General features: G+C 41.0%; 2 protein-coding genes across 2 annotated transcripts; both read right to left on the minus strand.

Annotated features, from left to right (window-relative positions):
• Positions 1 to 10940: 10940 nt before the first annotated feature.
• LOC144703349 (Metallo-hydrolase/oxidoreductase superfamily protein) lies at positions 10941 to 14878 on the minus strand. The gene is made up of 8 exons (XM_078575507.1): positions 14639 to 14878; positions 14465 to 14549; positions 14259 to 14384; positions 13318 to 13476; positions 12621 to 12739; positions 12333 to 12524; positions 11831 to 11921; positions 10941 to 11166 (listed from the first exon to the last, which is right to left on the minus strand). Exons 1-8 carry the CDS (start codon positions 14809 to 14811, stop codon positions 11074 to 11076), a joined length of 1038 nt encoding a protein of 345 aa, XP_078431633.1. The 5' UTR covers positions 14812 to 14878; the 3' UTR covers positions 10941 to 11073.
• Positions 14879 to 20153: 5275 nt separating this feature from the next.
• Positions 20154 to 27173, minus strand: LOC144702929 (transducin family protein / WD-40 repeat family protein). The gene is made up of 6 exons (XM_078574954.1): positions 26736 to 27173; positions 25875 to 26036; positions 24974 to 25160; positions 23815 to 24243; positions 23004 to 23411; positions 20154 to 20683 (listed from the first exon to the last, which is right to left on the minus strand). The coding sequence occupies exons 1-6, from the start codon at positions 27125 to 27127 to the stop codon at positions 20423 to 20425; spliced, it is 1839 nt and encodes a 612-aa protein (XP_078431080.1). The 5' UTR covers positions 27128 to 27173; the 3' UTR covers positions 20154 to 20422.
• Between the last annotated feature and the right edge of the window lie 345 nt (positions 27174 to 27518).

Raw genomic sequence — 27518 nt, forward strand, 5'->3', positions numbered from 1 at the left:
GGCCGAAGGAAGAAGGAGGTCTAGGGATCAGACGGCTTTCGGACGTTTAGGACATGCTTCAAAAGAAGCTAGTATGGCGTATGCGTACCACATCCTCCCCATTGGGGAATTTTATCCTTGCCAAATATGGCGAATGGGCACGTCGCGAGATAGATATTCGGGGATCTAGGAGGTGGCGGGCATGGCAACGACATTGGCTTGAGATGGCTCAAGTCACACGCTGGCATATAGGTCGAGGTGACATCAGCGCGTGGTATGATACCTGGCATGTTGATGAGCCCCTCGCTTGCCACCCCCAGTTCATTCCACACCGAGTGAGACTCACAGTGACTCAATTGCTTAGAGGCAATACGCCACACCTTTGGGAGCAACACGGTCTCCCCTTGGACACACTTCCTGAGGTCCCGACTACACCACTGGACTCAAGTTCTGACTCTGCTATCTGGACACTCACATCTGATGGAGCCTACACGTGTCGCTCTTCTTGGGAGCACTTTCGCCCAAAATCCCCTATACAGCATTGGGGTCGCCGTATCTGGCATCCGACCATCCTTACGCGAGTCTCCTTTTTCCTTTGGCGCTTATTACATCGAGGGCTCCCGACTGACGATCGAGTGACCCGTATAGGGCACTCGCTACCTTCCCACTGCCATTGATGTCCTTCACTTCCCCACACAGAGACCATGGATCACCTTTTCTTTTATAGTGAGGTAGCATTGGCATGCTGGCACCCAATCACAGATCATTGGCATCTACTGACCCCTTTTGAGTGTTTTGGCAAGCTCTTTCTCTCGCCAATACACTCTAAACGGCGCCCCATCCTATACATCACCATAGCTTATCTACTATGGGAGATATGGAAAGGGCGAAACTCTTGTCGTTTTGCAGGTACACCCATGCGCGCTGTGGACATCCTACGTCGGGTCAAGTTATGGCTACACCGTATTCACCGCCTCATCCCCCCTCGAGATGGCAGTTCAGCATTCGCCTGTGAGCTCCTTGGATCCTTAGGGATGCCCGTGACCCATGCCCCTATCCGTATTCAGTACATGATTGTTTATTGGCTCTCACCGCCATTTGACATCCTCAAACTGAATGTGGATGGCGCGGCCAAGGGGAACCCGGGACGAGCTGGGGGAGGCAATATCCTTCGGAATCATACAGGGAGTATACTCTTCGCTTTCTCTTCTTTTTATGGAGTACAGACTAATACAGTAGCCGAGGCTATGGCGATACGCGATGGTCTACTCCTCTGTGAGGAGCGAAACCTTCACAATATCGTCGTAGAGTCGGACTCACGGGTATTAGTTGATATGCTTCCTACAGGTCCATGTTCCTAGTGGTGCCTCCACCGCATATGGCAGGATATCATGCGGTCTCATCATCGAATCAAGTGCTTTCGCCATCAGCTACAAGAGGGCAACCAGACCGCTGACGCCCTCGCCAATCACGCGGTACACACACAGACCCCCCCCCTCCATCTTTCTCTCTTGGCAGGCGCTTCCTTCTACAGCTAGGGGATGTTACCGAGTCGATCGTCTCGGCCAACCGACCCTCCGCACACGATGAACCCACGCGAAGGCAGGCCCGTGGGATTGGAGAATCACGTGGAATGGTGGAGTTTGAGGAGCGGATTGCACCCGCCCCGACTAGCGCCCCCCACGCACTTCAGCCCTCGCTTGATGACATGAAGGCAAAGATATCTCCCGACCTACACCAATACCGTCGGGCGGCTCTAGAGGGACGATGACGACCACACTTCCTCGAGCGCCTATAAGGTATTAGTTATGTATCTTTTCTTTTCCTAAACTATGGGCGTGGATGAGTGGGTTCCGAGTGTAATTGGGATATATATACTCGCTCCACGCCTAAAAACATTGAAAAACACTTCACTTAATAAATAAAAACCTCTTGGGTGGCGTCTAGGGCACTGATGCATTGGTCTACGGGCACAACCCTAGGGTTGGCCGTACCCGGCACCGTGTTTTTGCAAATTAAAAAAAAAAAAACCTATCAGTGCATTATACCTATCTATGTCTACCCTAACTTCGGCCGTGGAGAAGGGTTCAAGAGTTACTGATTGAATTAAAGGAGCGTTCAGGTTCAAGACCTGAGATCAACAACGTGGGGAATGTGATCGGCGGTGCAGGTGTTGATGGCGGCCTCCAGCAATCGGGTTGGCAGTGGCGTAAGGGTTTCCGGGCAAGATAGCGAGATGTGAAAAGGGAAAAACTGAAAATTATGAAAAAAACAAGTATTTCTCTTTATTTTTTTAGATTTTCTTCATTGATAAGTTTTCTTCTCTTCTTTTTTTGAGGCAATGCCCCCCCCTTCTTCACCCATTTTGCATAGGGGGCAATATGCCCCTACACTAGGAAAAGGGAGAAGGCCTACATAGAGGATCTTATGGACCCCTTGATGGCGAGGACGCCAACATCTCATCGACGAACGCGTCACCACGGTCAACCGGAGTCAACACGCGTGCTTTGGACCACGGTCGACCGGAGTCAACCGAAGTCAACTCACCACGATCAACCAGAGTCAACCCTAAAGCCGACACGCCACAACCGCCAACTTGCACGTCTCCACCCGTGCACGCCTCTACGCGCGTCATGACACAACGCCAAAGGCAGATCCACAACTGCCCTTTGGCGTGACACGGCGCACGTCTTTATTTTCTCGTCTTTACTTTCTCGTCAATTTCTCTTTCCTCCAAGACCTATATAAAGGCCATTGTTTTCAAGAAACTCTTAGGCAATCATAATTCAAGAATCGAGTTTTTGTTTAACTCTTCTTGGAGGATTGCCCACCCTCCCTTATCCTCTACCTTCAAACCCTATCCTCTGCCGTTGTCACCGCCGCTATCACCGCCATCGCGTCGCCGGTCACCGCCTCTTCCCTCTCTTCCATTTCTTTCTCCCTCTTCCCTCTCTTCCATTTCCCTCTCTCTCTCGTTCTCGTCCTCAAGGGTCGCCCCAGACCTCCCCTGTGGTCGCCCTACCAGGCCGCCGTCCTGGGGCGCTCAAGGCCGCCCCCGTGACCACCCCTTGGCCGCACTCCCAGGCCGACCAGGGGCCGCCCATCCAGGTCGCCCAAGGGCCGCCCTCTCAGGCCACCCAAGGGCGCCCTAGGCCGCCCCCTTGGCCGCTCTCACAGGCCGCCTAGGGGCCACCCCAACCAGACCGCCAAGCCCGCCCAAGACCGCCCCGCCAGGGCCGCCCAAGGCCGCCTAGGGCCGCCCAACGCACGTCCTAAGCCATCACCCAGAGCGTCCCAGGACGACGGTCGTTGTCGACGCCGTCTGACGTTTCGGGCCGCGCGCTCCGCGTGCGCTCTGGCGCTCTGCGTGCTCCGTGCGCTCCGAGCACCCTTCGCACGCTTCGCGTGCGCGGGTGTTCGCCCACGCTTGACTCTGTGACCACGACATCTGCACTCAACCAGGGCCGTTCAACGCCCGGAACGCCCAACATCGTCCTCGTCCAGTGGGCCGCTCAATGCCCGGATTCGCCCAGCTCTGTCACGATCAGAATTTCCCGCAACCTCTTCACGCACTACGGTGCCGAGGTACGCCTGAACTCTTTGGTGTCGAAGTGTCCCTCGTTCAGTATTTTCTCGAAAAGTTTCCACCGCCGTCAGAATTAGATTTGGTTTGAATTTTCTACTTCTTCTCCCTCTTTCTCGGGTGTTTCCTCTCGACGCAAATTTGGGTATTGATTTTGGTGCTTAGGCATCGTCGCGGTGGGGGAAGACAGTACTCCCGCCCTCGAAAGGGTCGGAGCTGCACCACCAGATTTTCATCGGTTATAAATCTGAATCTGGTAGTGAATTTCTGTGGATTGTTTTATCCCTCACACACCCATCCTACCCTTAGCCCGTACATCCTGTCATCCCGCCCTTCCTCGCCTACCCAGTAGTCGTCCTACGTCACCCCTATAAAATACAGGCCCCCACATACGCTTTACATGTTGGCCCAAACACAAATACGTGGGCACTAACACATGAGCGCAAACACATAAACAAATAGAAGGCCCATGAATGAAATGACATACCAAAAATACGAAAGAAGATAATGTCACCTTCTAGGGTCACATTGACTATGCCGAATACTTGAAGACCTGGTCTTTCACCTCAGCTTTGGCTCCTCGAACTAATCTGGATTCGATCTTTGGAGCTTGATGGTCCCCATCAAAAAGTGGTGAGATATTAAAATATGGTTATGGGTAGATAATAGTTTTATAATATGGTTTATATATTTGTATATACTCAACAGTCATTCTATCTAAGAGAAAATTGGATGAAACCAGCAACTGCTAGTATTAACTTGTCAAAACACCTCAAAGAGGCTAACTAAGCAAAGGAAACAAGCAAAAAAATTGGTTTCACAGTGCATTAGGCTCAATTCCAGGACCATAGTAAGAAAAAATCAAAATCTATACCGAAGAAATTCAGAACATCATCAGTAATGTCCTGATTCAAGTAGTTAAGAATGAGAGTGTTGTTCGCCATCTCTTGAGTTTGGTGTGCATCCAAGCCATCCTGCTCTGTGTTGGCCTGCTTATACAGAGGCCTGGAGCTCTTAAAGCATCATCTTGGGCATTTAAACCAGATAGAGAGGTTTCACTTCTCTACACTCACTTGTCACCTTGCCGCCTCAATGTTCATCAGAGTATGGGAAAAGTTGAGGTCAAACAGCCGTTATAAAGCTTCGAGAGGAGCTTTGGTGACGCTGATAGTATGAACTAACCTTGGGAGTCCTCCAATGGCCGCTGGATGGCATTTCCCAAGCAAGAAACTGCTTTCTAGACAATGGAGTTGACAACCAAGTAGAGAGATGGACATATCTGCCCTAGAAAGAGGGATCTGATTCATACAGTATCCAACAGCTGTGGTTAAATTGCAGTCATGGCCGTCTAATAGTATTGGTATAACCCATCACCACTTCAACATCCCCATTAGTGGGCCTCATTAGTTGTCATTCCTCCTAATTTGTTGTCGACAGTCTCACTGTCCTCATCAACATCAACCAACTATTCAGACACTTATAAAAAAACTAAAAGTAAGATCTTAGATAAAACAATGAACATCCAATCTTTGGAAGATCAGACAGTCAAGATCAAAAGTGACTTATAAGCTGGCCCATTATGATGGGGGCTTTGGGCCAGGTGGACTCAAAGTCTGATTATTGATTCTTTCTTCTTTTCTTATGATCGTGGACCAAGAGGCCACATTCCAACTCCTCATTTGTCAGCCTGACTCCTGAAAGTTGAAATAAAACATGAATACAATTAATCCAATATTGGAGAACTGAAAATGATGTCTACTAATATATGTGCTGATTCTTGTTAATTCTGAATAAAAAAATCCTGCTATTCCTTGTTTGTGTGGTTGATAAACCCAAAATGTGTCGTGTGATTATACATATTTTAAAGTCATTGTGGTATAATTTCATGTGTATTTTGTCCAGTTTTATAAGATTTTGCATCCAATGCACTAAATAGAGAAAGTTTTTAAAATAGTGCATTTTTATGTCATTTCATGCATGTTCTACAATTCTAAATATTTCTTAGTAAAAGTATGTTAAAGACAATGTAATTTTTAATGTTCTATTCAGTATTTCAGTTTATATGTTTTTGTAAGAGAATAATTCAAAGTAAAAGAAAGAACTATTGAAGGGAGAAAAAAAGAAGAATGATAATAAAGTAAATTAAAAAAAAGGGTAATTAATGGGCTGGATAGGGAGCCGACCAGGCACATAGAGCCCAAGCCAGATGGAGGCCAGCAAGCATAGGGCTCAAGCCAGTCTACAGCCAGCAGGAAAGGGGCACCGCGCCTGTCAGGCAAGCCAAAGCCGGCCACATAAGGAGATCAGGCCCACAAAGAAGCCAACGGAAAAGCCAGTCACACACATGAGAGGCTGGTTTGGATACGGGGCCCTGCGGCAAATGAATCAAAGAACGCAGAGGTGACATGTGCCTTCATGGACGCTGACATGGATGGAGGGTGCATAAAATTATCAGGGTCCACGGCTGCGATTTAATCACAGCCGTTGGACCAAGATTAGCAAGATTGCACGGCCAGGGGCATTTTTGTCCACCCTCGTTGCTGGCCGTCGATGCCGACGGCCAGAGGACATTTTCAGCCAGAGAGGGGGTGACCGTTGGGCACTCTAACAGCCCGGGACGACCCCCGAGGCCGTCCCTCTCCATCAGACGACCTGGGAGGTCCCTGCCAGGCCATTAAAAAGGGGCCGAGAGCCCCCAATTCGATTATCTTTTGACCTTAAGTCCGTAGGACAGTGGATATCCCTTCCACATTCGGAAGCAAGCTGTGACGTCATGACAGTGCCAGCGGCTGTGGACAGAGAGGAAGGAGCCGAAGAAGCTCTAAAGAAGCCTGGATTCACACTCGAACGGCGGAGAAGAGAAAGGTGGTCCCTAAGCCGAAGCTCGGCACTGGCGATAGGTGTAGCCACCCTTCTTTTCAAATCAGGGCGATTTAGGTTATTTTATGTGTTCCTTCGGCTAATTTTCATTTTTTCCATCACTCTAGACTCTTAACTTCTTATTCAATCAACCTATTGATCGAGTTTTAATCGTAGTTTGGTATCGCAAATCCTCTTGGACATTTCATCGGACACTTCACATGTTCGATGAACATATTTCAATTTATCAAAGTTTTACCCCACTCAACTTTATTAAAATTTAAAATCATATTTTTATTAACTATATAAAAAATATAAAAATTTACTACTAATTTAATAATACATATCTTTCTGATATCTCGATCTTTTATCGGAAATTTGGTCGAGCACCTCTCGGGTGTTTGACTAAATTGACCTATTGATTATCAAAATTGATTATATAAATTATGTATAAAAAATAGAAATCATATATATATATGAGACCTAGGCTAATTCTAAGGAGTATTCTATTCATATAGATCTTTTTACATTACAAGAAATACTTATTAATTTCTTTTACCATCTCTTTCATCCTTAATATTTCTCTTTACTTATACTTAGTATATTTTAGTTAAATAATTACTTAATGCTCTCTCTTTACCTATCGTCTTAGTATATAAAAATACTACTCCAACCCTTTCATTCTCTCTTAATATATCTATTTAGTTTCTTCTACTTATTCTTATTCTTTACTCTTATTAAACAACTTATTCTTATCAATTTGATATCTTTTCACAAACTATATTATTATTCTTCTTAAATAAAAAATCTAACCTCTTCAATTCTTTATTATTCTTACTATCTCTAGTACATATATATATAATCTTAGACATTTTCTCTTCTCTAATTATCTGATTAAACAAATATCCTCTCTACTTTCTTATTAGTCATCTCCTCTTATTCTTTTTATCTTTAGTATTATTACTATATTGTATTAATTATCAACTCAATTATCTAATATATTCCTAAAGGCCAGTCCCTGTGGAGCCGACCTTACTCACAACTATACATATCTCAATAAGTTTCTATATTTTACAAATTTATTTGATTGTAGGTAAATTAAAAAAAAATACGACAACATTTAAACTATCTCTGCAGTCACCGTAATTTTCCTATGTCAGCGGTCCCCTAAACTATCTCTGCAGTTCGCTAGTGGGCCTTTGGGCTCACTTTAATGGCCCCTCATATGTCACTGTCATGCCTTCTGTAGAGCTGCTACTTGCACGTTGGTGCTCACCCACCATGGGCAGACTTGGTGTTCATATGCCTGAGTGGCCTGCCCAAGCACTTCAACTGAAAAAAATAAAATTTTAATGTTTTCTTCTTAACCAAATGTTGAGAAGAATTATGCCCAAAATAGTTTCCACCGCATTAAAACTCACAATCTTAAAACTCATTCTTTATGAAAAAAATGATTGGGCTTGTACATTAGTAAGACTCCTTATAAAATGTGCAGTTTTAGTATAATGGTCCTATTAATGCATGAATTTTAAACTCCCCCTAAAATGAGAATTATATCACTACATGATGCCACAAATAGCCTTAAAATCTGTTTGATTTCATGCATGAATTTGAATTCATCCCCTGCCTATTGTTTTATGGGTATCTCCTTTTTCAGAAAATATATCTTGCCACTAAAATTGACATAACTACCATGGGCCTATGTAAGCCCACCTCTACACTATGCACTATATCTTAAGATCTCAAAAGTGGATACAAACCTGTTGGGTCCAAACATTATAGAATCACAGTGGGTGCCCTATAATATTAAATGCAAAAAAACAAACATTGAAGTTGCAGTCAACATGGCATGTCAAAATAATGCACAACCCTACTAAAAATTGGAAAAATGTCAAGCATTTCCTTTGGTATCTCTGAGGGACTATCTCACTATGGTAGGGGGTGAGAAGGAGAGGGGAAGACAAGGATAGATAATCAAGAGAGGGAGAGATGAGAAGGAAATAGAGATTTTAGAATTGGGATAAAAAGAGAGTGAGAGAGGAAAGGGAAAAGGTGGGTAGGGGGAGAGAAGGAGAGGGAAAGACAAGGATAGATAATCAAGAGAGGGAGATATTGAGAAGGAAATAGAGATTATAGAATTGGGATAAAAAGAGAGTGAGAGAGGAAAGGAAAAAGGTGGGTAGGGGGAGAGAAGGAGAAGGAAAGACAAGGATAGATAATCAAGAGAATGAGAGATTGAGAAGGAAAGAGAGACAGGAGAATTGGGGGGCGGAGAGTCTGAGAGGGTAAGAGAGTGTTAGGGATGCTGAATCACAACCTTACCGAAGTAGATTAAGGATTCATCGACTTGTCTTATCAACATTTTTACCAAAGCTTTTACCGATATAAGTTGCCATAGTTTATGTTTTTGTTTGTCCATTCATATCCTTATAAATAGGAAAGAAGATGTAGCAAAATACTCACTCTTCTATGAATATTTATCTAGTTTAATGAGAGGTTTCATATCTGTTTTTGTTGATCCTGTCTATCTCAACGAGAAGTCCACAAGATCTTGTTGACTCTCGTGTACTTTATTTAATAAAGAGCTCCAACATATTGGCATCAGAGCCATTCTCCTTTAACATTGGGAAAGTCGTTTATGTTTTGAAGAGATCAAGATTATTTTTTTAATGGGAAAGAGTTTTGCAGAGGTATAAGATGCGTAGTAACTGAATCTTATACATAAAATTATGGAATTTACTATTTTGAAACATTTTCACCTGTTTCAAGAATTGAAACATAAAAAAATTTTATCCATAGCAGATCTAAAGGTATGGAAGGTATATCAGTTTGATGCTAAGTCTGCTTTCTTGAATGGTATTTTGAATGAAGAAGTTTATGATATGCACCCTGACGGATTTGTGGTTAAAAGAAAAATGGAAAAGACTACAAGTTGAAGAAATCTTTATGTGGTTAAAGAAGCACCAAAAGCATGGTATGGAAGGTTACATTCCTTTTTTATCAAATATGGTTTTCAGAGAAGCAAAAACAAACATACCTTATACATCAAGAAGAGCAAAGGTGATGTTACGATTGCAAGTATTTGTGTTGATGATATGACTGAAATGGGATATTCTGATTCTCTTATTCAAGAATTTTCAATAACTTAATGATGTCTGAATTTGAGATGACTGGTCTTGGTTTATTTCATCATTTTCTTGGTATTCAAATATTTCCAGGCAAAAAGGAATATTTACTTCTCAAGAAAGGAATGGAACTGAAATGTTAAAAAGTTTTAATATGATATCATGCAAGCCATGCACTACTCCTATGAAAAGTTGACTGCAAATGATGGTATAACTTTGGTGGATGAGCAATTTTATTGAAACATGGAGGGGTGCTTAATGTATTTGACAAATACAAGACCAGATATTATGCTATCTATGACTTTGATAGGAAGATTTTTTAAGTTATCCTTGTACTCATCATTTTGGAGAAGTGAGAAGAATCATGAGATATATATGTGGAACTAAAGAGTATGGATTATTATATGACAGATCATCCAATCTTCAGTTGACAGCACATGTTAATAGTGATTGGGCCGGAGATAGAGATGAAATAAAGAGTACAAGAGGATATGTTTTTCTCATAGGCTCAAGAGCTGTTTCATGGAGTTCAAAGAAGCAAGAGACAGTTGCATTATCTTCTTTAGAAGCTGATTACGTGGCTGCAGCAAGTGCAAGTCAACATGGAATATGGCTCAAAAGGATTTTAAAAGATATTGGTGAGGATGATGAAAAAGCTTTTATTTTGTTATGTGATAACATGTCAACAATAGTTATGGCCAAGAATCCAGTGTTTCATGGAAGAACCAAGCACATCGAGATTAAGCATCATTCTAGTGGCGAACAGGTCAATGCCGGAGCGATTAATATGTGACATTGCTCATTTCTTGGTCAATTAGCAAATGGAGGATATGAGAATTTTAGAGATCATCTGGGTATCAACAGTTAACATTAAGGAGGATATGTTAGTAATGTGGATTTTTCTACAATGTAAACTATCAATACTATGTTAGTTAGAATACAAGTCCATACATATGTACCTAGTTTGATAAGAAACAAGGGTTAATTTCCACTTCCGTCAATTAGAGTTAGTCAGATCATTAAAGCTGGTAACAATGCCCATAAGACAATATGCAATCCCTCTTTGCTTCCTTTCTGAATTTTCAAAAATTTTCAACAGGGCAGATATTGAAAGTAAATTTTCTGAATATTATAGATTATTGCTCGTAACTCTCTTTTCAGAAAATTGACGAGGTAATGACATGATTTACTACAGTAAACAACATCTGAATAATCATATAAATAACCTTAATTTCTATCCATGGAGTTTATCTAGATTTATTTAGCGATAAATAAATGGAGTTTTCTGATGAGCCAACAATTTGGCCAAATTGGGCAAATTTCTTCCGTGCATTGAAAAATAATTACATGTTATGGCAAACTTCATCAGTTTTTTTCCTTTCTACGAAGTGGTGTTGTGGACAATAATCTAATTTCCATTAAACATTCAAAGTTCTCATATTATGACTGCTAATTACAGAAAATCCTGATATTTACCTGTAACAATTTATAAACGAGATTCATATCTGCTCAACCTCAATGTGGATGTCACGATACGCTTAAAGTCGCCGGAATATTCAAGGCGACACCAGGAGTTGGTTCCAAAACGCAAGCATCAGGCATTTCTCTTGAGATGAGATCCTGCTCAGTTCAGAAAATTATTTAGTCGGCCAGAAATGAATAATATAACATATAAAAAGTACCGTTTCAGACAAAGTTTCATCTATCTGAATGAAAAGCTAATTTGATAAAGGAATCCACGAAATGCAAAATTACTTACAAAATGTGGCCAACTTGGGCTTTCCCTTTTATTTTTATTTTTATATCTTGAAACATCTTTCCCTTTCATCAGAGAAAAGTACACTAAAAATGAAAAAAAAAGGATTTTAATGTAGCTAATTCTAAAATATTTTGGTGATGATATAAAATCCTGGAAGTAGTTAACGGGTCAGGAAACAAAAACCTTTTTCCTAACTGAGTTTGGTTTCATCTCCATCAGCTATGCTTCTCTTCTTTTCCTGACTTTCTTCAACATTTCACTCTCTCCTTTCACCCGTTTCACTTCCACATCTATCTCTCTACTCTCCCCCACGGAGTACTAAGCAATATCATAGGCCGAGGATTTTGAATGCAAAGACATACCCAGGTTTATCAAATTCCTATTCGTTCAGAATTTTTTGCTCGAATGGCAGATTAAAAGAAGATCATCACTAAGGCAGAGTAACATGACTGAATAAACGAAATAATAATGAAGAAACAAAACGATTAGTTACCAAAAGATTTTTCCAATCTTTGAGAGACCAACCTTAAAGGATTGTACCGTTCCCTCAGGTTTGACCAGGGCAGAGAGAATTCCCTTGCTGTCCAGATCTCCATTATTCATGACTACGACAAACCTAGAGTAAACAGAAAACTAATTAAAAATAGCCTACAAAACAAAAATGACTGCAGTTATTGTAACAGAATAAATGAAGACAAATCCAAAAATCATTGGATTAACGCCAATAGACTAATTACATTCGAGGTTCCCTTCCATAATATGGAGAAAATGACGGTAATAAATGAAAATGACAGTAATATCCCAAAACTTCTATAAGAAACGGATAGGAATCATGAAGGAAATCATCAAAAAACAATTTGTTTTGAAGAAATAAATTACAATAATGATACCCCCACTCCGAAGTAAAGAAGGGAGGAAAACCAAACACATAAACTAGAAGGTTCCCTCCCTTTATATAGAGATACGAATTCTAAGAAACTTAAATGACAATAATGCCCCTATATCTTAAAGTTGTTAGTTGCCATACTTGGCCTTCAGCAATTTCGCAAGCCGGACTGCATCTTCTTGCCCTGATACCAAGGTGAAAGATGGCAGCATTTGCTTTACGACAGGTGTTATGACGACATCAGCCTGGCCTTTTTGAAGAGCAGGGCTATCATAAACACAGTGAGGTTCATAGTAAACTGATGGTACGCTTTCTCCACTTCGTACAATGTACCTGCATGAATCCGTTTATAAGTCAGAACTAGCTTAATAAGTTAAATTCTGAAGTCATAAATAGAAAAACCAAAGGCCAAGATGAGCATAACCATACCCATTTTCAGGGCGCTGCCATGGAGGCCCCAGAATAGGGCCAGATGTGGCTTCGATGCTCACTTTCAATCCATTTCTGCCAATAAATTCATGTTTTTGGCCGGGCTCGAGGTATGTTATCTGTTATAACTCCACCTGATTAGTTTGAGCATCCTACAGCCATTTGCAAGTTCGGGAAAGATCTATCCACAGAGAGAAATGTAATCATACGAACAAAAACTACTAAAAGATGAATCATACTTCACATCTTTTCCTTTTATAGGAAAACATTTATTTTTTCAGTTTAGGGATGATTAATCTAGAGAGAGAATATAATCCTAATATGAAAGCTTGGTGAAAGGAAAACTATCCTTGATCTTATGTCTAACAATAGTTGGGAAAGAAAGTTTTAGAGAGAGAAATATTATCGTAAGGAAAACAAAAAAGTAGAAGCGGAAGCTTCATTCTATAGAAGACATCCTATAGAGAGAAAAGTAATCGTAAGAAGTGAAAAAGAAAAGTCAAAGTGGAAATATTGAAATATTTTCTCTTATGTTTTAAACAGCACTAAGAAAAACACGAAATGGTTTGACAGAATTCAGAAAATGAAGCAAAGTGATAATCACCAGAGATCAATAATAAAATCCGATAGTTTGAGTCTTTGTCATTTTAGGAGATGCGATAACGCTCTACTGAGGCTTGTTTGAGTTAGGAATTACATTTTTGAACAATGGGCTTAAGATACTCTCAGCATTCGGAGTAGCGACCACGCAAATATCTGGGCGCTGCTCAGAGAGTGGCTTTAAAGTCTTTATATGGCAGTGATCGTCCAGACTTTGGGTTATCAGCAAGCAATCCAACTCAGGAAGGTCCTTAAGCTGCATCAAACAAGGAAAATGATACTGTTTGAGGAAACTCTTTTTCCTTTTGTGCACAGTTGGGGATGTATTTCATTGCGGAAACTCTGCAGCAATTTGAGTGGAAGTTCAACTCTTTTTAGTTAATTTAGCCAACTATAGATGATCACTCAACTGGAATTTCTAAAAGAATTCGAAGCAATTAATTATTGAAACTCTCTGAAGGCGTTTAAGTGGTAATTCAACTTCCTAAGGAATTTATTGGAGACGGTTTTACTGAGGATAGAGAGAAAGATGAAAACTCGTCATCATTAACAATTTGCATACGAAGAATGATGATGGTGACATACTCATCATCCTGATCATCGTCCTCTCGTCCTCCTTCACGGCGAAGGCAGACGGTAAGCGGAGAACATCAAGAACAATTCATTTTATTTAACTTATCTTAAGGTAACTCTTTTTAGTAAACTTACCTTAAATTTCTTCAAGAACATCAAGAAATTCATTATCGAAACTCTCCGCAAAAAGTTGAGAGTAAATTCAACCTTTTTGAGTCTAGTTTAATGTGAAGATCAATTGCCTGGAATTTCTTCAAGAACTTGAAGAAATTCTGGATTGAAACTTCCTTCTGCAACTTGATAGGTCACTAAAATTTTAAAGCCAAGCTAGTTTACTGAGGAAGATCAATCGCCCGGAATTTCTTCAAGAACTTGAAGAAATTCTGGATTGAAACTTTCTGCTGAAACTTGATAGGTCACTCAACTTTCTAAAGTCAAGTTAGTTTAAGGTGGAAGATCAATCACCTGGAATTTCTTCAAGAACCTCTTCGCCGCATCATACAGCCAAGGAATACCAAAATCTAAGTTACCAACCAATATGGGATCAACCAAAACCCTAACTCCCCCAACATCCCACAACCAGCTGTTTCCCTGCAATCAAGCTAAATCATCAAGGCAATGTCAAGACCCATAAAAAACAAACAATAAACCCATAAAATTCTCCCAAAAACCTCCAAATAAGTGAGCCTCAACAACGAATCTGGCGGCCGGGCGGAGTCTCCTGCCACCACGGCCACAGAACTATCGCTAGATCCGCTGCGAAAAACGCAATTCCAGGTCGGATCGAGACATAAATATCACCAAAAAGAAGGTAAAAACCAAAAAGGGATCAAATTCAACAATACATCGAGGCCCGGAGATGTCGCGGAAGGCGAGCGTGACGGACCCGGGACGGGTTGGGATGACGTGGGACGACGCCAAAGCCAGAGATTGAAGGTGGAGAAATGGCGGTTGCGCGCTGTTCATTGCGTAGGAGAGATGGGTGGAAGGGGCGGATCGCGGAGAAGACTCCCGCCATGGAAGGAGAGCTCGACGGAGAGGAAGGAGGAATACCCAGAAAAATAAAGAACTGTTCTTGTAATCTTGTGGAGCTCAATTTCGTTAAATTCGTTGCAAATTCCCAGCCAGTAGTACTAAGTATAGTTCAGGGACGCGGACGGGACGACTTTTCCGTCACGGGACGAAAAAGTCGTCCCGTCCGAGGATGCAGACGAATTTGGGGACGAAAGTTCGTCCCGGGGATCTCCGGACGGGACGGTTTTCGTCCCGTGAGACGAAAAAACTGTCCGTCAAGAAGTCTCAGACGATGGACGGATGGATGTGGACGAAAAACCGCCGGATTCACAATTCACATCCGACGGTTGAGATCTCGCCATGTGGCCTCATTATGCAAATTTGCATCAAAGTCCTTGTGTTTTTTTGCGCGTGCAAACTGACGCCGCTCAGAAATTATTGTATATATGTCCATTTTCATTCTCTCTCCTCCATATGTCCCTTAAAATACTTAGAAAAATCTATATTAATATATTAAAAATATAAAATGGGTTTTTTCGTCCAATTCGTCGTCCGGGACAAAAAATCCGTCCGCGGAGGACTGGACGGGATGACAAACTGTCCCGAGATTATTGAACGGGATGGTTTTTCTGTCGATGGACGACAAACCGTCCCGTCCTTCGTCCCTGAGCTAACATCGGACGTAGGACGGGACAAAATTTGCCCCATCCTGTCTTTTGTCCACGTCCGGGACGATCCGAAACTGTTAGTAGTTTGTGGATGATGGACAAAGTCGACCTTGTCATCCAATACCTGTCAGACTTAAGATGTGGCCGTTCTGTTCTTTTTGTGCGAATTGTTCGTTCTGTTTGGTTTTCCGAACATAACAAAAACTATTTCTAACAGAACAACTCACAGACCCGTGTGTGGTTCTTTTGTTCGCTTTGTGTGAATTTTGTTCTAGTTTTGTGCAAACGTGGGAATGTGCGAATTTTGTTGGTTTTAAAAAAACAGAACATAACAACGAACAAGGCCATGTGCAGTTCTTTTGTGCGAATTTTTTGTTCGTTTCAGACGAACAGAACAGAACACCCATGACAGGCTATCACAGACTCACAGTCACTGGTTTTATAAAGCCCTTAGTCGAGGGAACCGCAGACGTCATCCGTCACGTCACACGTCACGGTGATGGCACCATGATGGATGATGTGATGGTGACGATGACAAATTAGGTGGCCTTGACAGTGACGGTGACGAAATAATTAACCCGTGAGAGTGACATGACGGTGACGGAGGTCCTCGAATGGGTGACGTGACATGATGGACGTCATGGATGACGTCAACAACATACGTCATCTGTCACCTCACACGTCACGGTGGTGGCACTGTGACGGATGATGTGATGGTGGCGGTGATGAAATAATTTGCCTTGACGGTGACGATAAGGAAATAGTTGGCCCGTGACGGTGACGGAGGCCCTCGGATGGGTGACGTGACATGACAGACATTGCGGATGACGTTGGTGACAAATTTGTAAAAACATTTAAAAAGGGCAAAAAACCTTAAAAAATTATCTCCTTAAGAGAGAGAGAACTGAGCGTTGAATTTTTGTCACCTGTGATGGTGACGCTGTCCATGAATGGGACGGTAACAGGACGACACGTGCGGTGATTTGCGTGACGGAAATGTGAGGGATTTTTTCAAAATGTGGGACATGTAACAGGACACGGACTTAATGAAATACTCATCACGTTCGCCTTCGTCACCGTTTGTCATCCATTCCGTCACATCCCATATGTGATGTTCCCTACTTAGTCCATCGTTGTCGTCATCATCACCCAAACCCAGCACTTTGTCGTTGTCCTAAAACTGTCAGTTCATCCTCGTCGTCATTGTTGTCGTCATCATCATCATAAACCCCTCACTTCATCTGCATTGTCATCATCATTCAACACTGGTCACTATATTATCATATTCGCCATCATCCTAAACCCATCGCTTTATCGTCATTGTTATCATACTCCTGAACCCATCACTTCATCATTGTTGTCACTGGCATCCTCATCTTAAAGCTGTCACTTCATTGACATCGTTATTACCTTTGTCATTGTCATCGTCATTGTCGTCCTCAACCCGTCCTTCATTGTCATCATCATCCTCGTGCTAAACCCATCGCTCATTGTCATCGAAATCCTCGTCCTAAACCCATCGCTTCATTGTCATCATCATCCTCGTCCTAAACCTGTCGCTTCATCATCATCCTAGACCCTTCACTTCGTAGGCACTGTCATCATTGTCATTAACCTGTCACTTCATCACTGTCGTGATCACCATCCTAAACCCATCTCTTCCTCATCATCATCGTCGTCATCATCATCCTAAACCCATGACTTCATCATTGTCATCGTCGTCATCATCATCATCATCGTTCTCCTAAACTCATCTTTTCATCATCATCATCATCTTTGGCCTTCACTTCATTGTCCTCATCATCATAAACATTTCATGTCATCGTATTTGTAACTATCATATTATTTTTGTCAAATTATCTACATCATAACCTGTCACACTATCATCACCATGATCATTGTCATCATCCTAAACCTTCTATGTCATCTTCATCTTATCCTGTCATGCTATTTTTGCCATCATCTACATCCAGAGCCCATCACATTATTGTAATCATCATTGACATCCTTATCATCACATCATTGTTGTATTCATCCTAAAATCACCACATTTTTATTGTCCTCGCATACATCCGAAATATTATTTTTGTCATCAACTACCTAAACCCAGCAGGTTATTATCATCATCATCTACATTCTAAAACCCATCATGTTATCATCGGCATCGTCATAATCATCATTATTTATTTTTCATCGTCATTGTACGTAGACATATAATGAAGCTTTACTCATTGTCATCCTTCAGAAGACTACTAACAAAGACTTCATTTGTCCTCGTTATCATCATCATCATTGTCATAATAAGAAAATTTGTATCGTCATCATCCTTGCTTGTGGGTGCGACTGAATATGAACCTTTCGTCATCTTCATGGTTATGCGAACAATTTATGATGATGTTCGTCATTGTTATCATCATTCAAAAATCTAACTCATCATTGTCATTGTCATGTGTAGGCATAATTATTTGTTTGACAAGTCTGTATTAATTTATTTGAGAAAAGATAAAAGTTTTTAATATAATTATATAATATCTCTCTTTTGAAAATGAAAACTACATGAACAGTTGATGGGCATACCTCTCTCTAGTGTTTCTTCGCAGGGTCCTGAAAGGCACAGCTATGAAGAAGGTGCTACTGATGCTTTCAGTATTGTTTATACCATCTGTTACTTGTAATATTCCATTATGAGATTTTATTAAAATGTATTAAATCAAAATCATCTGGTCCATGTATATCATCATTGTTCAATGTTGTCATTGGTACCATTTCATATGATGATCTAGATTTCAATGTTGTATGCTTGCATTATATACCTTTAAAACATATTATATTTTAATCGTCCACTTTTGAATACTCATTAGAGAGATGTGATTTAGAAGGACATATATGAAGATCATAGACATGATTCAAGCATGACTGTGTTGAATGATGGTATGCAATGTACCACACGATCTTGAATATATTTTTCAATGCTTCAATGTATTTGTCAACGTTTTTGAATGTTTTAAGTCTCAAATTAATTCAAATGGGGATATCTTTAAAGATACTTTTTATAAATAGACAGTAAGAAATTAATATTAAGATAGAGAAGGATGTGTTTAAAAAGATCAATTAAATGGAGATTCGGCTCGATATTTTCATCTAAATCATGTTGTATTTAGATTTTTAAATGGACTAAAATAATGTGATTCGTATTTTAAATTATTAGCTAATTGGAGAGTCAGGATAAAAGTTATTTAAATATAATCCTAAGACAGTTATAACGTGTTTTGAGTGTGTTTAATAAACGATTTGGAACTTGAAATGAAAGATTTTCCCCAAGTGACACCATTTTATAAATGCGTTGAAAGCAAGGAAATGATTTGGATAATCTTTTTGGAAACAGCTGAAAGCACACTCTATTTCTCCCCATAGAAAGATATTATATTTAGTACTTGGCTTAATTCAAATGTTATAGGCGCTATCATCATGGCAATAAAATAGTGGTTTAGGTTTATTCCAAGCTTAGGTTTATTTCATAACGCTGAAATAAACATTAAAATCTATGAAAAATATACCATTCACATCCCACTTAATAGATAACATTTGATTTTCATCTCAACTAACCTAGCTAGAGGTGAAGACTTATCAGCACAAAGCTTGGGGTGCTACTCATTATTTGGAAGACTCAAGAGTGAAAATAACATAAACAAGACCATAGATTGTACAATTATACAGAATAGTTTCTCTTTGATGCAAACTCACATGTTCTATCATGCTACAGAAAATCTGATATTTTGACGGTAATTAATTCTTGGTCTTGGGGATTTTTTAAATTTGTTAAACTATCAAGGAATACATGTTGTGAATTATCTATACAATCATAGTGTTCCATGATCTAAAACAGATGATTATAATAATAATAACACATAATCGGTGACCCTCCCGATGTGATAAATAAATATGATCGTTACGTACACATAATGGCTAAACATCGTGTTGAATACTGTTTCTTATAGTTGCCACTGAAGATGTCTGTCTCACATTTGTAAACATATTCTGAAGGAATTTACCATAAAACACGAATTAAACATCGGTAGCCCAGCTTACAATCTGCTTTGCTTATGGCAGAGACAGTAGATTTCTTTTTTAAAATGTTATCATTGCATCCTGTGAAACTGTCCATTGCACAAGATGAGTTGAACTTGTAATCTATCAGTACTAAATTTGCAGAAATATCACAGTTTTCAAACTTGGAAATATCACACAGAAATTTTTTTGCCAAAAAGTGTTACTTGGACTACATAAAAACACTGTAAAATATTTTGGTCCAAAAACAATTGAAGCCTAACTACATGACACCCACTTTAATGAGAAATATATTTTCCTTGTGTTATATTTTGTCTGCTAAAGACCGGCCTGCTTTGCCAGGACAAATAATCTAATTATAAGAAGAATTTCAATGTAATTGAAAATTTTTCACTTACAGAACCGCTTGCACAGAATAAGTTACTTCTCCCTCCACTAAAAATTCATTCAAACACAATTAGATCAAATTATCTTCTCAAGAAAGTATTGATCTAAGCTTCACGTCAAAGCGAAGTACAATCTTAAATTCTATCAAAAATCACAACTGCTGATAGTAGGAAATCAGCACCAAATAAAATGGGATAAAGTATGCTTACATGTCGATCTAAGCTTGAAATAAAAAGCTCAAATATTTTATTCACACAAAAAATTCTCAACAATACATTTTTCACATTTCATGACAAAACTTTTCAAAAGAATAATACACGATGCGAAACGCCTGATAGAAAGAACACCAGCAGCCTGTATGAAATCAACGCCAAGTAAAAGTGAAGAAAATATGGTTACCTCTGGCAATAATAATACGGCCAAAACCATGAAAATCACACCATCATGTTCTCCTCAGAAAGAAAACCCAAGAATCTGTCCATGGAGGAGTATTCATGAATGCAGAGTCAACTTCCAGAGGCGAACACAGGCGTCCTCGCCAGCACTGACTAGGCTGTCCACATTGACAAAAGCCAGCCCACATACCCCTCCCAAATGGGCTCCTTTTATCGTTACCCGGGCTGACGCTGGCTTACTGAGTTCATAGACAATGACGCTAGAGTCCAGAGAACCAGTGGCCACCCTCTTTGAATCCGGAGACCAAGCCAAACAGTTAATCCGAGCAGTGTGGTATAGCATGTTCTTCAGCCCCACCTGGAACGGATATTATAAGAATTAAAAGCAAAAAACTAAGGATTACGTTGGGCTCTGTTATATCATATGGCCCAAAAATGAGGCCCATTAACTCATGTTATATCATGTACTACCGGGCCCATATTCTATAAATGGGCCCGATCATCGTGAAATATGACCGTTGATTCCAACGGTCGATATGTAGTCCCTCTAAAAATGGAACAGGGGTGTACGGTACCGTGGGCTCTGTGTGTGAAAATAATACGATCATTCTTTTTCTTTTCTTCCACAAATCCTTCTCTTCGATATTCAAGAAATCACAGGCTCCAAAGGGGATGAGATAGAGTAAAGAGAGAGAGAGAGAAAGAGGATGGAGAGGAGTAAAGAATGGAGGGAGAAAGGAGGAAAAGAGAGAAGAGATAGAGTGCAGAAAGAGAGAGAAGGGAGAGAAGGGATAAATGGAGAGAGAGGGGGAGGGGAAGGAGAGAAGCGATAAAGTGCAGAAAGAGAGAGAGGTGAGAAGGGATAACTGGAGAGAGAGGGGGAGGGGAAGGAGAGAAGCGATAGAGTGCAGAAGGAGAGAAGGAGAGAAGGGATAAAGGGAGAGAGAGGGGGAGGGGAAGGAGAGAAGCAATAGAGCGCAGAAAGAGAGACAGGAGGAGAGAAGGGATAAATGAAGAGAGAGAGAGGAAGGGAAGGAGAGAAGGGATAAATGAAGAGAGAGAGAGAGAGAGGGAGGGAGGGAAAGGAGAGAAGAGAAAGAGCGCAGAAAGAGAGAGAGAAGGAGAGAAGGGATAAATGGAGAGAGCGAGAGAGGGGTAGGAGAGAAGAGATATAGTGCAGAGAGAGAGAGAGAGAAGGAAAGAAGAGAAGAGATAAAGTGCAGAAAGAGAGAGGAGAGAAGGGATAAGTGGAGAGAGAGTGAGGGGAAGGAGAGAAGAGACAGAGTGCAGAGAGAGAGAGAGAGGAGAGAAGGGATAAGTGGGGAGAGAGAGAGAGAGGGAAAGGAGAGAAGAGATAAAGTGCAGACAGAGAGAGGAGAGAAGGGATAAGTGGAGAGAGAGAGGGGAAGGAGAGAAGAGATAGAGTGCAGAAAGAGAGAGGAGAGAAGGGATAAGTGGAGAGAGAGAGAGAGGAAGAAGAGAAGAGATAGAGTGCAGAGAGAGAGAGAGAGGAGAGAGAAGGGATAAGTGGGGAGAGAGAGAGAGAGGGAAAGGAGAGAAGAGATAAAGTGCAGAAAGAGAGAGGAGAGAAAGGATAAGTGGAGAGAGGGAGGGGAAGGAGAGAAGAGATAGAGTGCAGAGAGAGAGAGAGAGGAGAGAAGGGATAAGTGGGGAGAGAGAGAGAGAGGGAAAGGAGAGAAGAGATAAAGTGCAGAAAGAGAGAGGAGAGAAGGGATAAGTGGAGAGAGAGAGAGAGGAAGAAGAGAAGAGATAGAGTGCAGAGAGAGAGAGAGGAGAGAAGGGATGAGTGGGGAGAGAGAGAGAGGGAAAGGAGAGAAGAGATAAAGCGCAGAAAGAGAGGAGAGAAGGGATAAGTGGAGAGAGAGAGAGAGGGGAAGGAGAGAAGCGATAGAGTGCAGACAGAGAGAGGAGAGAAGGCATAAATGGAGAGAGAGAGGGGTAGGAGAGAAGAGAGAGGAGAGAAGGAATAAGTCGAGAGAGAGAGAGAAAGAAGAAGAGGAGAAGTGCGGAGAGGGAGAGAGAGGGGAAGGAGAGAAGCGGTAGAGCGCAGAGAGAGAGGGCGTGGCAAGTGAGAGAACAGAGGAGAGAAAGACGAGATGACAGAGTGTGAGGGGGGCAGATGGAGAGAAAGGAACAGAACCAAACTACAGTTAACTAGAGGGTTCACGATCCATATTTATGGAGAGGAAACTGGGCAAAATGGAAATGACAATAATCCCCCCTAATTCTAACGAGTTAGGGATATAAATGTGATTCTGTGGATTCTGACCATAGATGTAAGGGAGATATTTCTATATTTAATCAGGGAGGTCTGAGTGATTTTAAGTGCGCATTTCCCAATTACAGGTAAGCACTAATGGATGGATAAAATCACATTCCAGAAATAAATAGGATCAAAATCGTTTTAGGGATATTTACGTACTAGTTATTCTCCCATATGCCTAATTAACACTAGCGCACGGGAGTAAAATTAGCTGAAATGTTGTCCTAATTTTGCTCCTCTATCTTCATTGCAATTTTAATTACTAATAATAACTTAGAGTAAACAAATTCACGTTCTCTCTTAAAATCTAAGCCACAAAAACCAAATTTCGTGATGCAAATTAAGATTTAAAAAAGTGAAAAACGTTGAGAAAAACTTTAGGGGTTCAACACACCTCAAGGGATCGAGAGTTCCAGACAACCGCCTCCCGGTTGGCATCCGCAGAGGCAAAGAACTGCCCATCTGAGGAGAACCGGATGACAGTAATGGCGCCACGGTGCTTCTCTAATACAGAATCCTCGGATATCACAGTCCCATGGATGCGGTAAACATGGAGTTTCCCATCTTGGCCCCCGACAACTGCCTTACTACCATCAGGGGAAACTTCAGACGCCGTAGCAGAGAATCTCAGATTGATGGTTGCCACAGTATTTCTCCCACGGAGAATGGATATGCTGGAATCAGTTAAGACCAGGGCGATTTCCGGAGAGTTTAAGGCTAGATTTAGGTCCTTGGGTTGGGAACCAACATCAATCGGCTCTGAGTCTCCGAGTTCATTGCACACAAGATGATGCCTCCACACCTGAGGGACGAAAGTACAGCATTAACATAACGAAAGTACAGCATAAATCAGCCCTTCAAACCCTTGTGTTAGGCAGCAGGGTTAGAGTGCCCACTTGATCTTTGATACGATGTTTTACGTAAATTTTGGAATCTCATAAATGCCTGATGAAGGCAGAAGAAGTGTAATGAAATTAGAGGGATTTTCAGACAGAACCGTGTTCAATGTTTAGGTAAATTTGAAATCACCCAAAAGGCAACACCTTGTTAATAAATTTCAAGCGTCAAAAGCACAAGGAAGGTTCTGTTAATTGACAAGAAAAATAAATTCTGTTAATTGACAGGTATTTATCGATTGTGGGGAGACAATAATAGATATGGGAAAAAACCTTTTTTTGAAGTGGAAGATAAGGAAAAAACTTAACCTTGTTGTCAAACCCAGAGATGACGACTTCTTCCCCAACAGCAGAGAAGCATTTGATCTGGGTGTTATTCTTTCTCTTCAGCTTTCCCTCAAATCCTACCCCTTGGATCCACCTAACTATAGTCCCATCATAGCTACTGGAGATGATAGACTTCTGTCCCCCTTGAAATAAACAGGTTAATGAGCTGACAGATTTCATGTGACCTGAAAATGATGTTGGCTGCATATCAGGTTTACTGGCTGAGAACAAGTTGATGACTCCATCCAAAGAGACGGTGAGGAGGTGATCGTTCAGCCAAAGGCAACCCACAAGCATATCATTAATGCCCCCTGAGCCCACTAAGCCACTGAGAGTCCTCTGTAGCTTGCCTTCCCCAGTGGATGAGATTTCCCATATTTTCGCTGATTTATCTGCCGAAACAGTCAACACCTGCGCATTTGTTTTCTTTAAAGTTTAAATTTCTTGAATTCATCTGCCTTTAAAAAATAAAAATAAAGAATTCACTTAAAAATAAAATAATGCTAAAAATATATATATTTTAAAAATTGAAAACTTAAAATATGAAACATTCAATAATCAAATATACAAACTATTAATATTGAAAAAAAATAAAATTATAAATATATAGTAAAACTGGAAAATAAAAAGCTGAAAAAATAATAAATAAATTTGCTTTTGGTTGATTTGACATGAAAAATACAGGTTTGGCGTCCTTGATGATACTGACCATAGGAAGACGAGGCATCACTATCATCCATACAGATATTCTTTGAGATTGACCTCATCATTCATCTGTGCAGGATGAGATGATGATGATGACTCTGCCACATAAGTGTTATTCTCCTGCTGCTATGGATGACAATAGAGACTTTTCATTGCAGCCACCTTATGATTAGGACGATGACAAAGAATGTAGACAACAAATGTCATTTATATAATATCTTTTCATATATGTGATTATCTCCCTCTCTCAACTTCCTCTCTCCATCCAGAATGATGATGGCGATGACAATGACAGGTCATCATAGTCCTCATCACTCGACTGCCACTAAGGCAATGGTGACGAAGACGACAAGAATCTAGACGGATGACGATGGCAATGACAAATTAATATTGTCCTCCAACCCTAGTAAGAAATGGGAAAAGTATTCAACTTTACCCGGGTACTGTCAGGGCTCCAGCTAACAGCATAGATGCTTCCTTTATGACCATTCTCCGCAGCCAGCTCGCCCATCTTTTCCCCTGTCTTCCCATCGTATATTATTCCTTTCCTATCAGAGCTTACGGTGATAAATTTGGTGCCATCTGGAGAATACCTCACGCAATTAACAAAATTTGAATGTTCCCTGACCAAGTAAAACAAAGAAAATAATATTAGATTCACGCACTCATAATCAAGACATTACAAAAAACACTATATTTAAAAAAAAACAAACAAACACTAGTATTTCCGGTCGAAATTCATATGACAAATATAAGAATATCTCAACTGATACCATATGTTGGGTATTGGACAGCGTGAATACCTGCAGAAAAGAAATGAGGCACCATAACTCCAATAAATAAAAATGGAGGCAGAATGGCTCCCCAAACTGTATCTTATGAGTCATATAGAAGAGGTTATCTAGTTCTTTTGAAGAAGATCATGGCAAAGTAACATGAAAGGGAAGAATCTTCAATGTCCATTTCAGATTTAATAGCCTCTTATATCTGATTGATTTCCCTATTTGTGTTTGTTTTTTAAAGAAAATAGCGAAGACCACCCTATTTCCCTATTTGTGTTGCATGAGTAAAGATGCTACCCACATAAGTTGGGGAGAGAGAGCTGCAGACAGAGTAAAGAATCATAATTTAGATCACTAAACAACAAAATAAATCTTGTTTTTTTCGAAACGCAACGAAAGAAATCTACCTCAGATAGGTCCTGAGCGACATTCAAACAGTCATTACAGGTGCACACTACAGATCAAGGAAATCTCCTCTAATTACAATCTGGTAAAAGATTGAAACCCAGAAGAAGCTACTTTTCAAATAAACAAAGCATCGATTCAGGAATAAACCTGTGGGAATGCTTGAATCTGAATGGCGGGCCCTCGTAGAAATTAACCAGGAAATCCTCCCCACAAGTCACGATCCGAAACGGCCGCGTCGGCTTGAAAGCGCAGCTCAGTACCCTTCTTGAGTGCCCGTCAAACTCGCCCACATTGCTGCCAGAATCCCACCTGACCCAAGAAATCACAGGACAATTAACGACAACAAAGATAAAAAAAACTCATGCAACACTGAAACGAAATTAAAGACACCCAAGATTAAAAAAACTTAAAGAAAAAACCAACCATTGTGCTCAAACGAAAGCTGAAACGAAATTAACGCCAGCAAGGAGGGAAAAACCACGAAGAAAAAATCAAATTTTGCTCTCAACCTTATGCCGAAGCGAAATTAGCGCCAACAAAGAGGAAAAAAACCTGAAGAAAAATTCAAATCTTCCACTCAACGAACACGAAACGAAATTAACGTCAACAAGGAGGGAAAAAACCCCGAAGAAAAAATCAAAATTTACTCTCAAACTTATGCCGAAGCGAAATTAACGCCAACAAAGAGGAAAAAAACCCGAAGAAAAATTCAAATCTTCCACTCAAACGAACACGAAACGAAATTAACCCCAACAAAGAGGAAAAAGATCCCGAAAAAAAATGCAAATCTTCCACTCAAACGAACACGAAACCAAATTAACCCCAAGAGAAAAAATCAAACTTTGCGCTCACACGAACGCCGAATCGAAATCAACTCCAACAAAGAGGAAAAAAATCCCGAGGAGAAAAAATCGAGTTTTGCACTCAAACGAACGCCGAATCGAAATCAACGCCAACAAAGACAGAAAAAGAAAACCAAAATTAGAAAAACCCAAGTAATCCGCCCACATGAACGCCCTGACGAAGGATTTCCCCTTGCCGTCGCCGGAAGCGACGATCCTCTGGCCATCGGCGGACCACTGGAGATCGTCGATACGCCCCGAGAGGACCCTGAACTCGTTCTTGAGGGCGCGATCGCCATGGACGCCCCAGATCCGGACGACGCCGGAGACGTCGCCGGAGGCGATCCACTCGCCGTTGGGGGAGAAGCGGGCGACGGTGACGGGGTAGGCGTGCTCGCCGTAGACGGAGAGATGGATTGGGCGATCGAGTTGGAGGAGGACGACGGATCGGCCATTGCAGAAGGCGATTGAGCTCGATTTGGGGTCGCCGGAGAGGAGAATTCCGCGGCCGCGCTCCGTCGTGGGGACGCCGGCGTAGGTCTCCGCGAGCTCCGCCATTGTTGAGGGTTCTCCTCTTCTGCCGATCTCTTGCGGTAGGCGAAGATGGCTGGGGAAGGGTATTTTATATAGGGGAGCAGTCTTTCTTTCTCTCTCTTGTCTATTTGTCTGTCTTCCTCTCTCTCTCTATCTATCTATCTATCTATCTATCTATCTATCTATCTATCTATCTATCTATCTATCTATCTATCTATCTCGTTTCTATTTGTTTGTGTTTCTCTCTCTATCTTTCTGTCTGTCTGTTTATGTTTCTCTCTCTATCTCTCAGTCTCTATATTTGTCTCTCTCTCTCTCTATCTTTTTCTTTCTTTATATGTCTCTCTATATGTCTCTCTCTCTAGCTTTTTCTTTCTTTATCTGTCTCACTGTACGTCTCTCTCTCTGTATCTTT

This window comes from Wolffia australiana, chromosome 5, assembly GCF_029677425.1.
Source record: "Wolffia australiana isolate 7733 chromosome 5, ASM2967742v1".
Classification (NCBI taxonomy): Eukaryota; Viridiplantae; Streptophyta; class Magnoliopsida; order Alismatales; family Araceae; genus Wolffia; species Wolffia australiana.

Coding starts and splice junctions, on each gene's coding strand:
- LOC144703349 (XM_078575507.1), bottom strand. CDS start 14,811: ATGGCGGGAGTCTTCTCCGCGATCCGCCCCTTCCACCCATCTCTCCTA. Junction 13,477..14,258: donor GGTTCTTGAAGAAATTCCAG/GTGATTGATCTT, acceptor TGTTTGATGCAG/CTTAAGGACCTTCCTGAGTT. Junction 12,525..12,620: donor TGGCAGCGCCCTGAAAATGG/GTATGGTTATGC, acceptor GGATTCATGCAG/GTACATTGTACGAAGTGGAG.
- LOC144702929 (XM_078574954.1), bottom strand. CDS start 27,127: ATGGCGGAGCTCGCGGAGACCTACGCCGGCGTCCCCACGACGGAGCGC. Junction 25,161..25,874: donor AGATTCAAGCATTCCCACAG/GTTTATTCCTGA, acceptor TTACTTGGTCAG/GGAACATTCAAATTTTGTTA. Junction 23,412..23,814: donor TCTCTGGGTTTGACAACAAG/GTTAAGTTTTTT, acceptor TTCGTCCCTCAG/GTGTGGAGGCATCATCTTGT.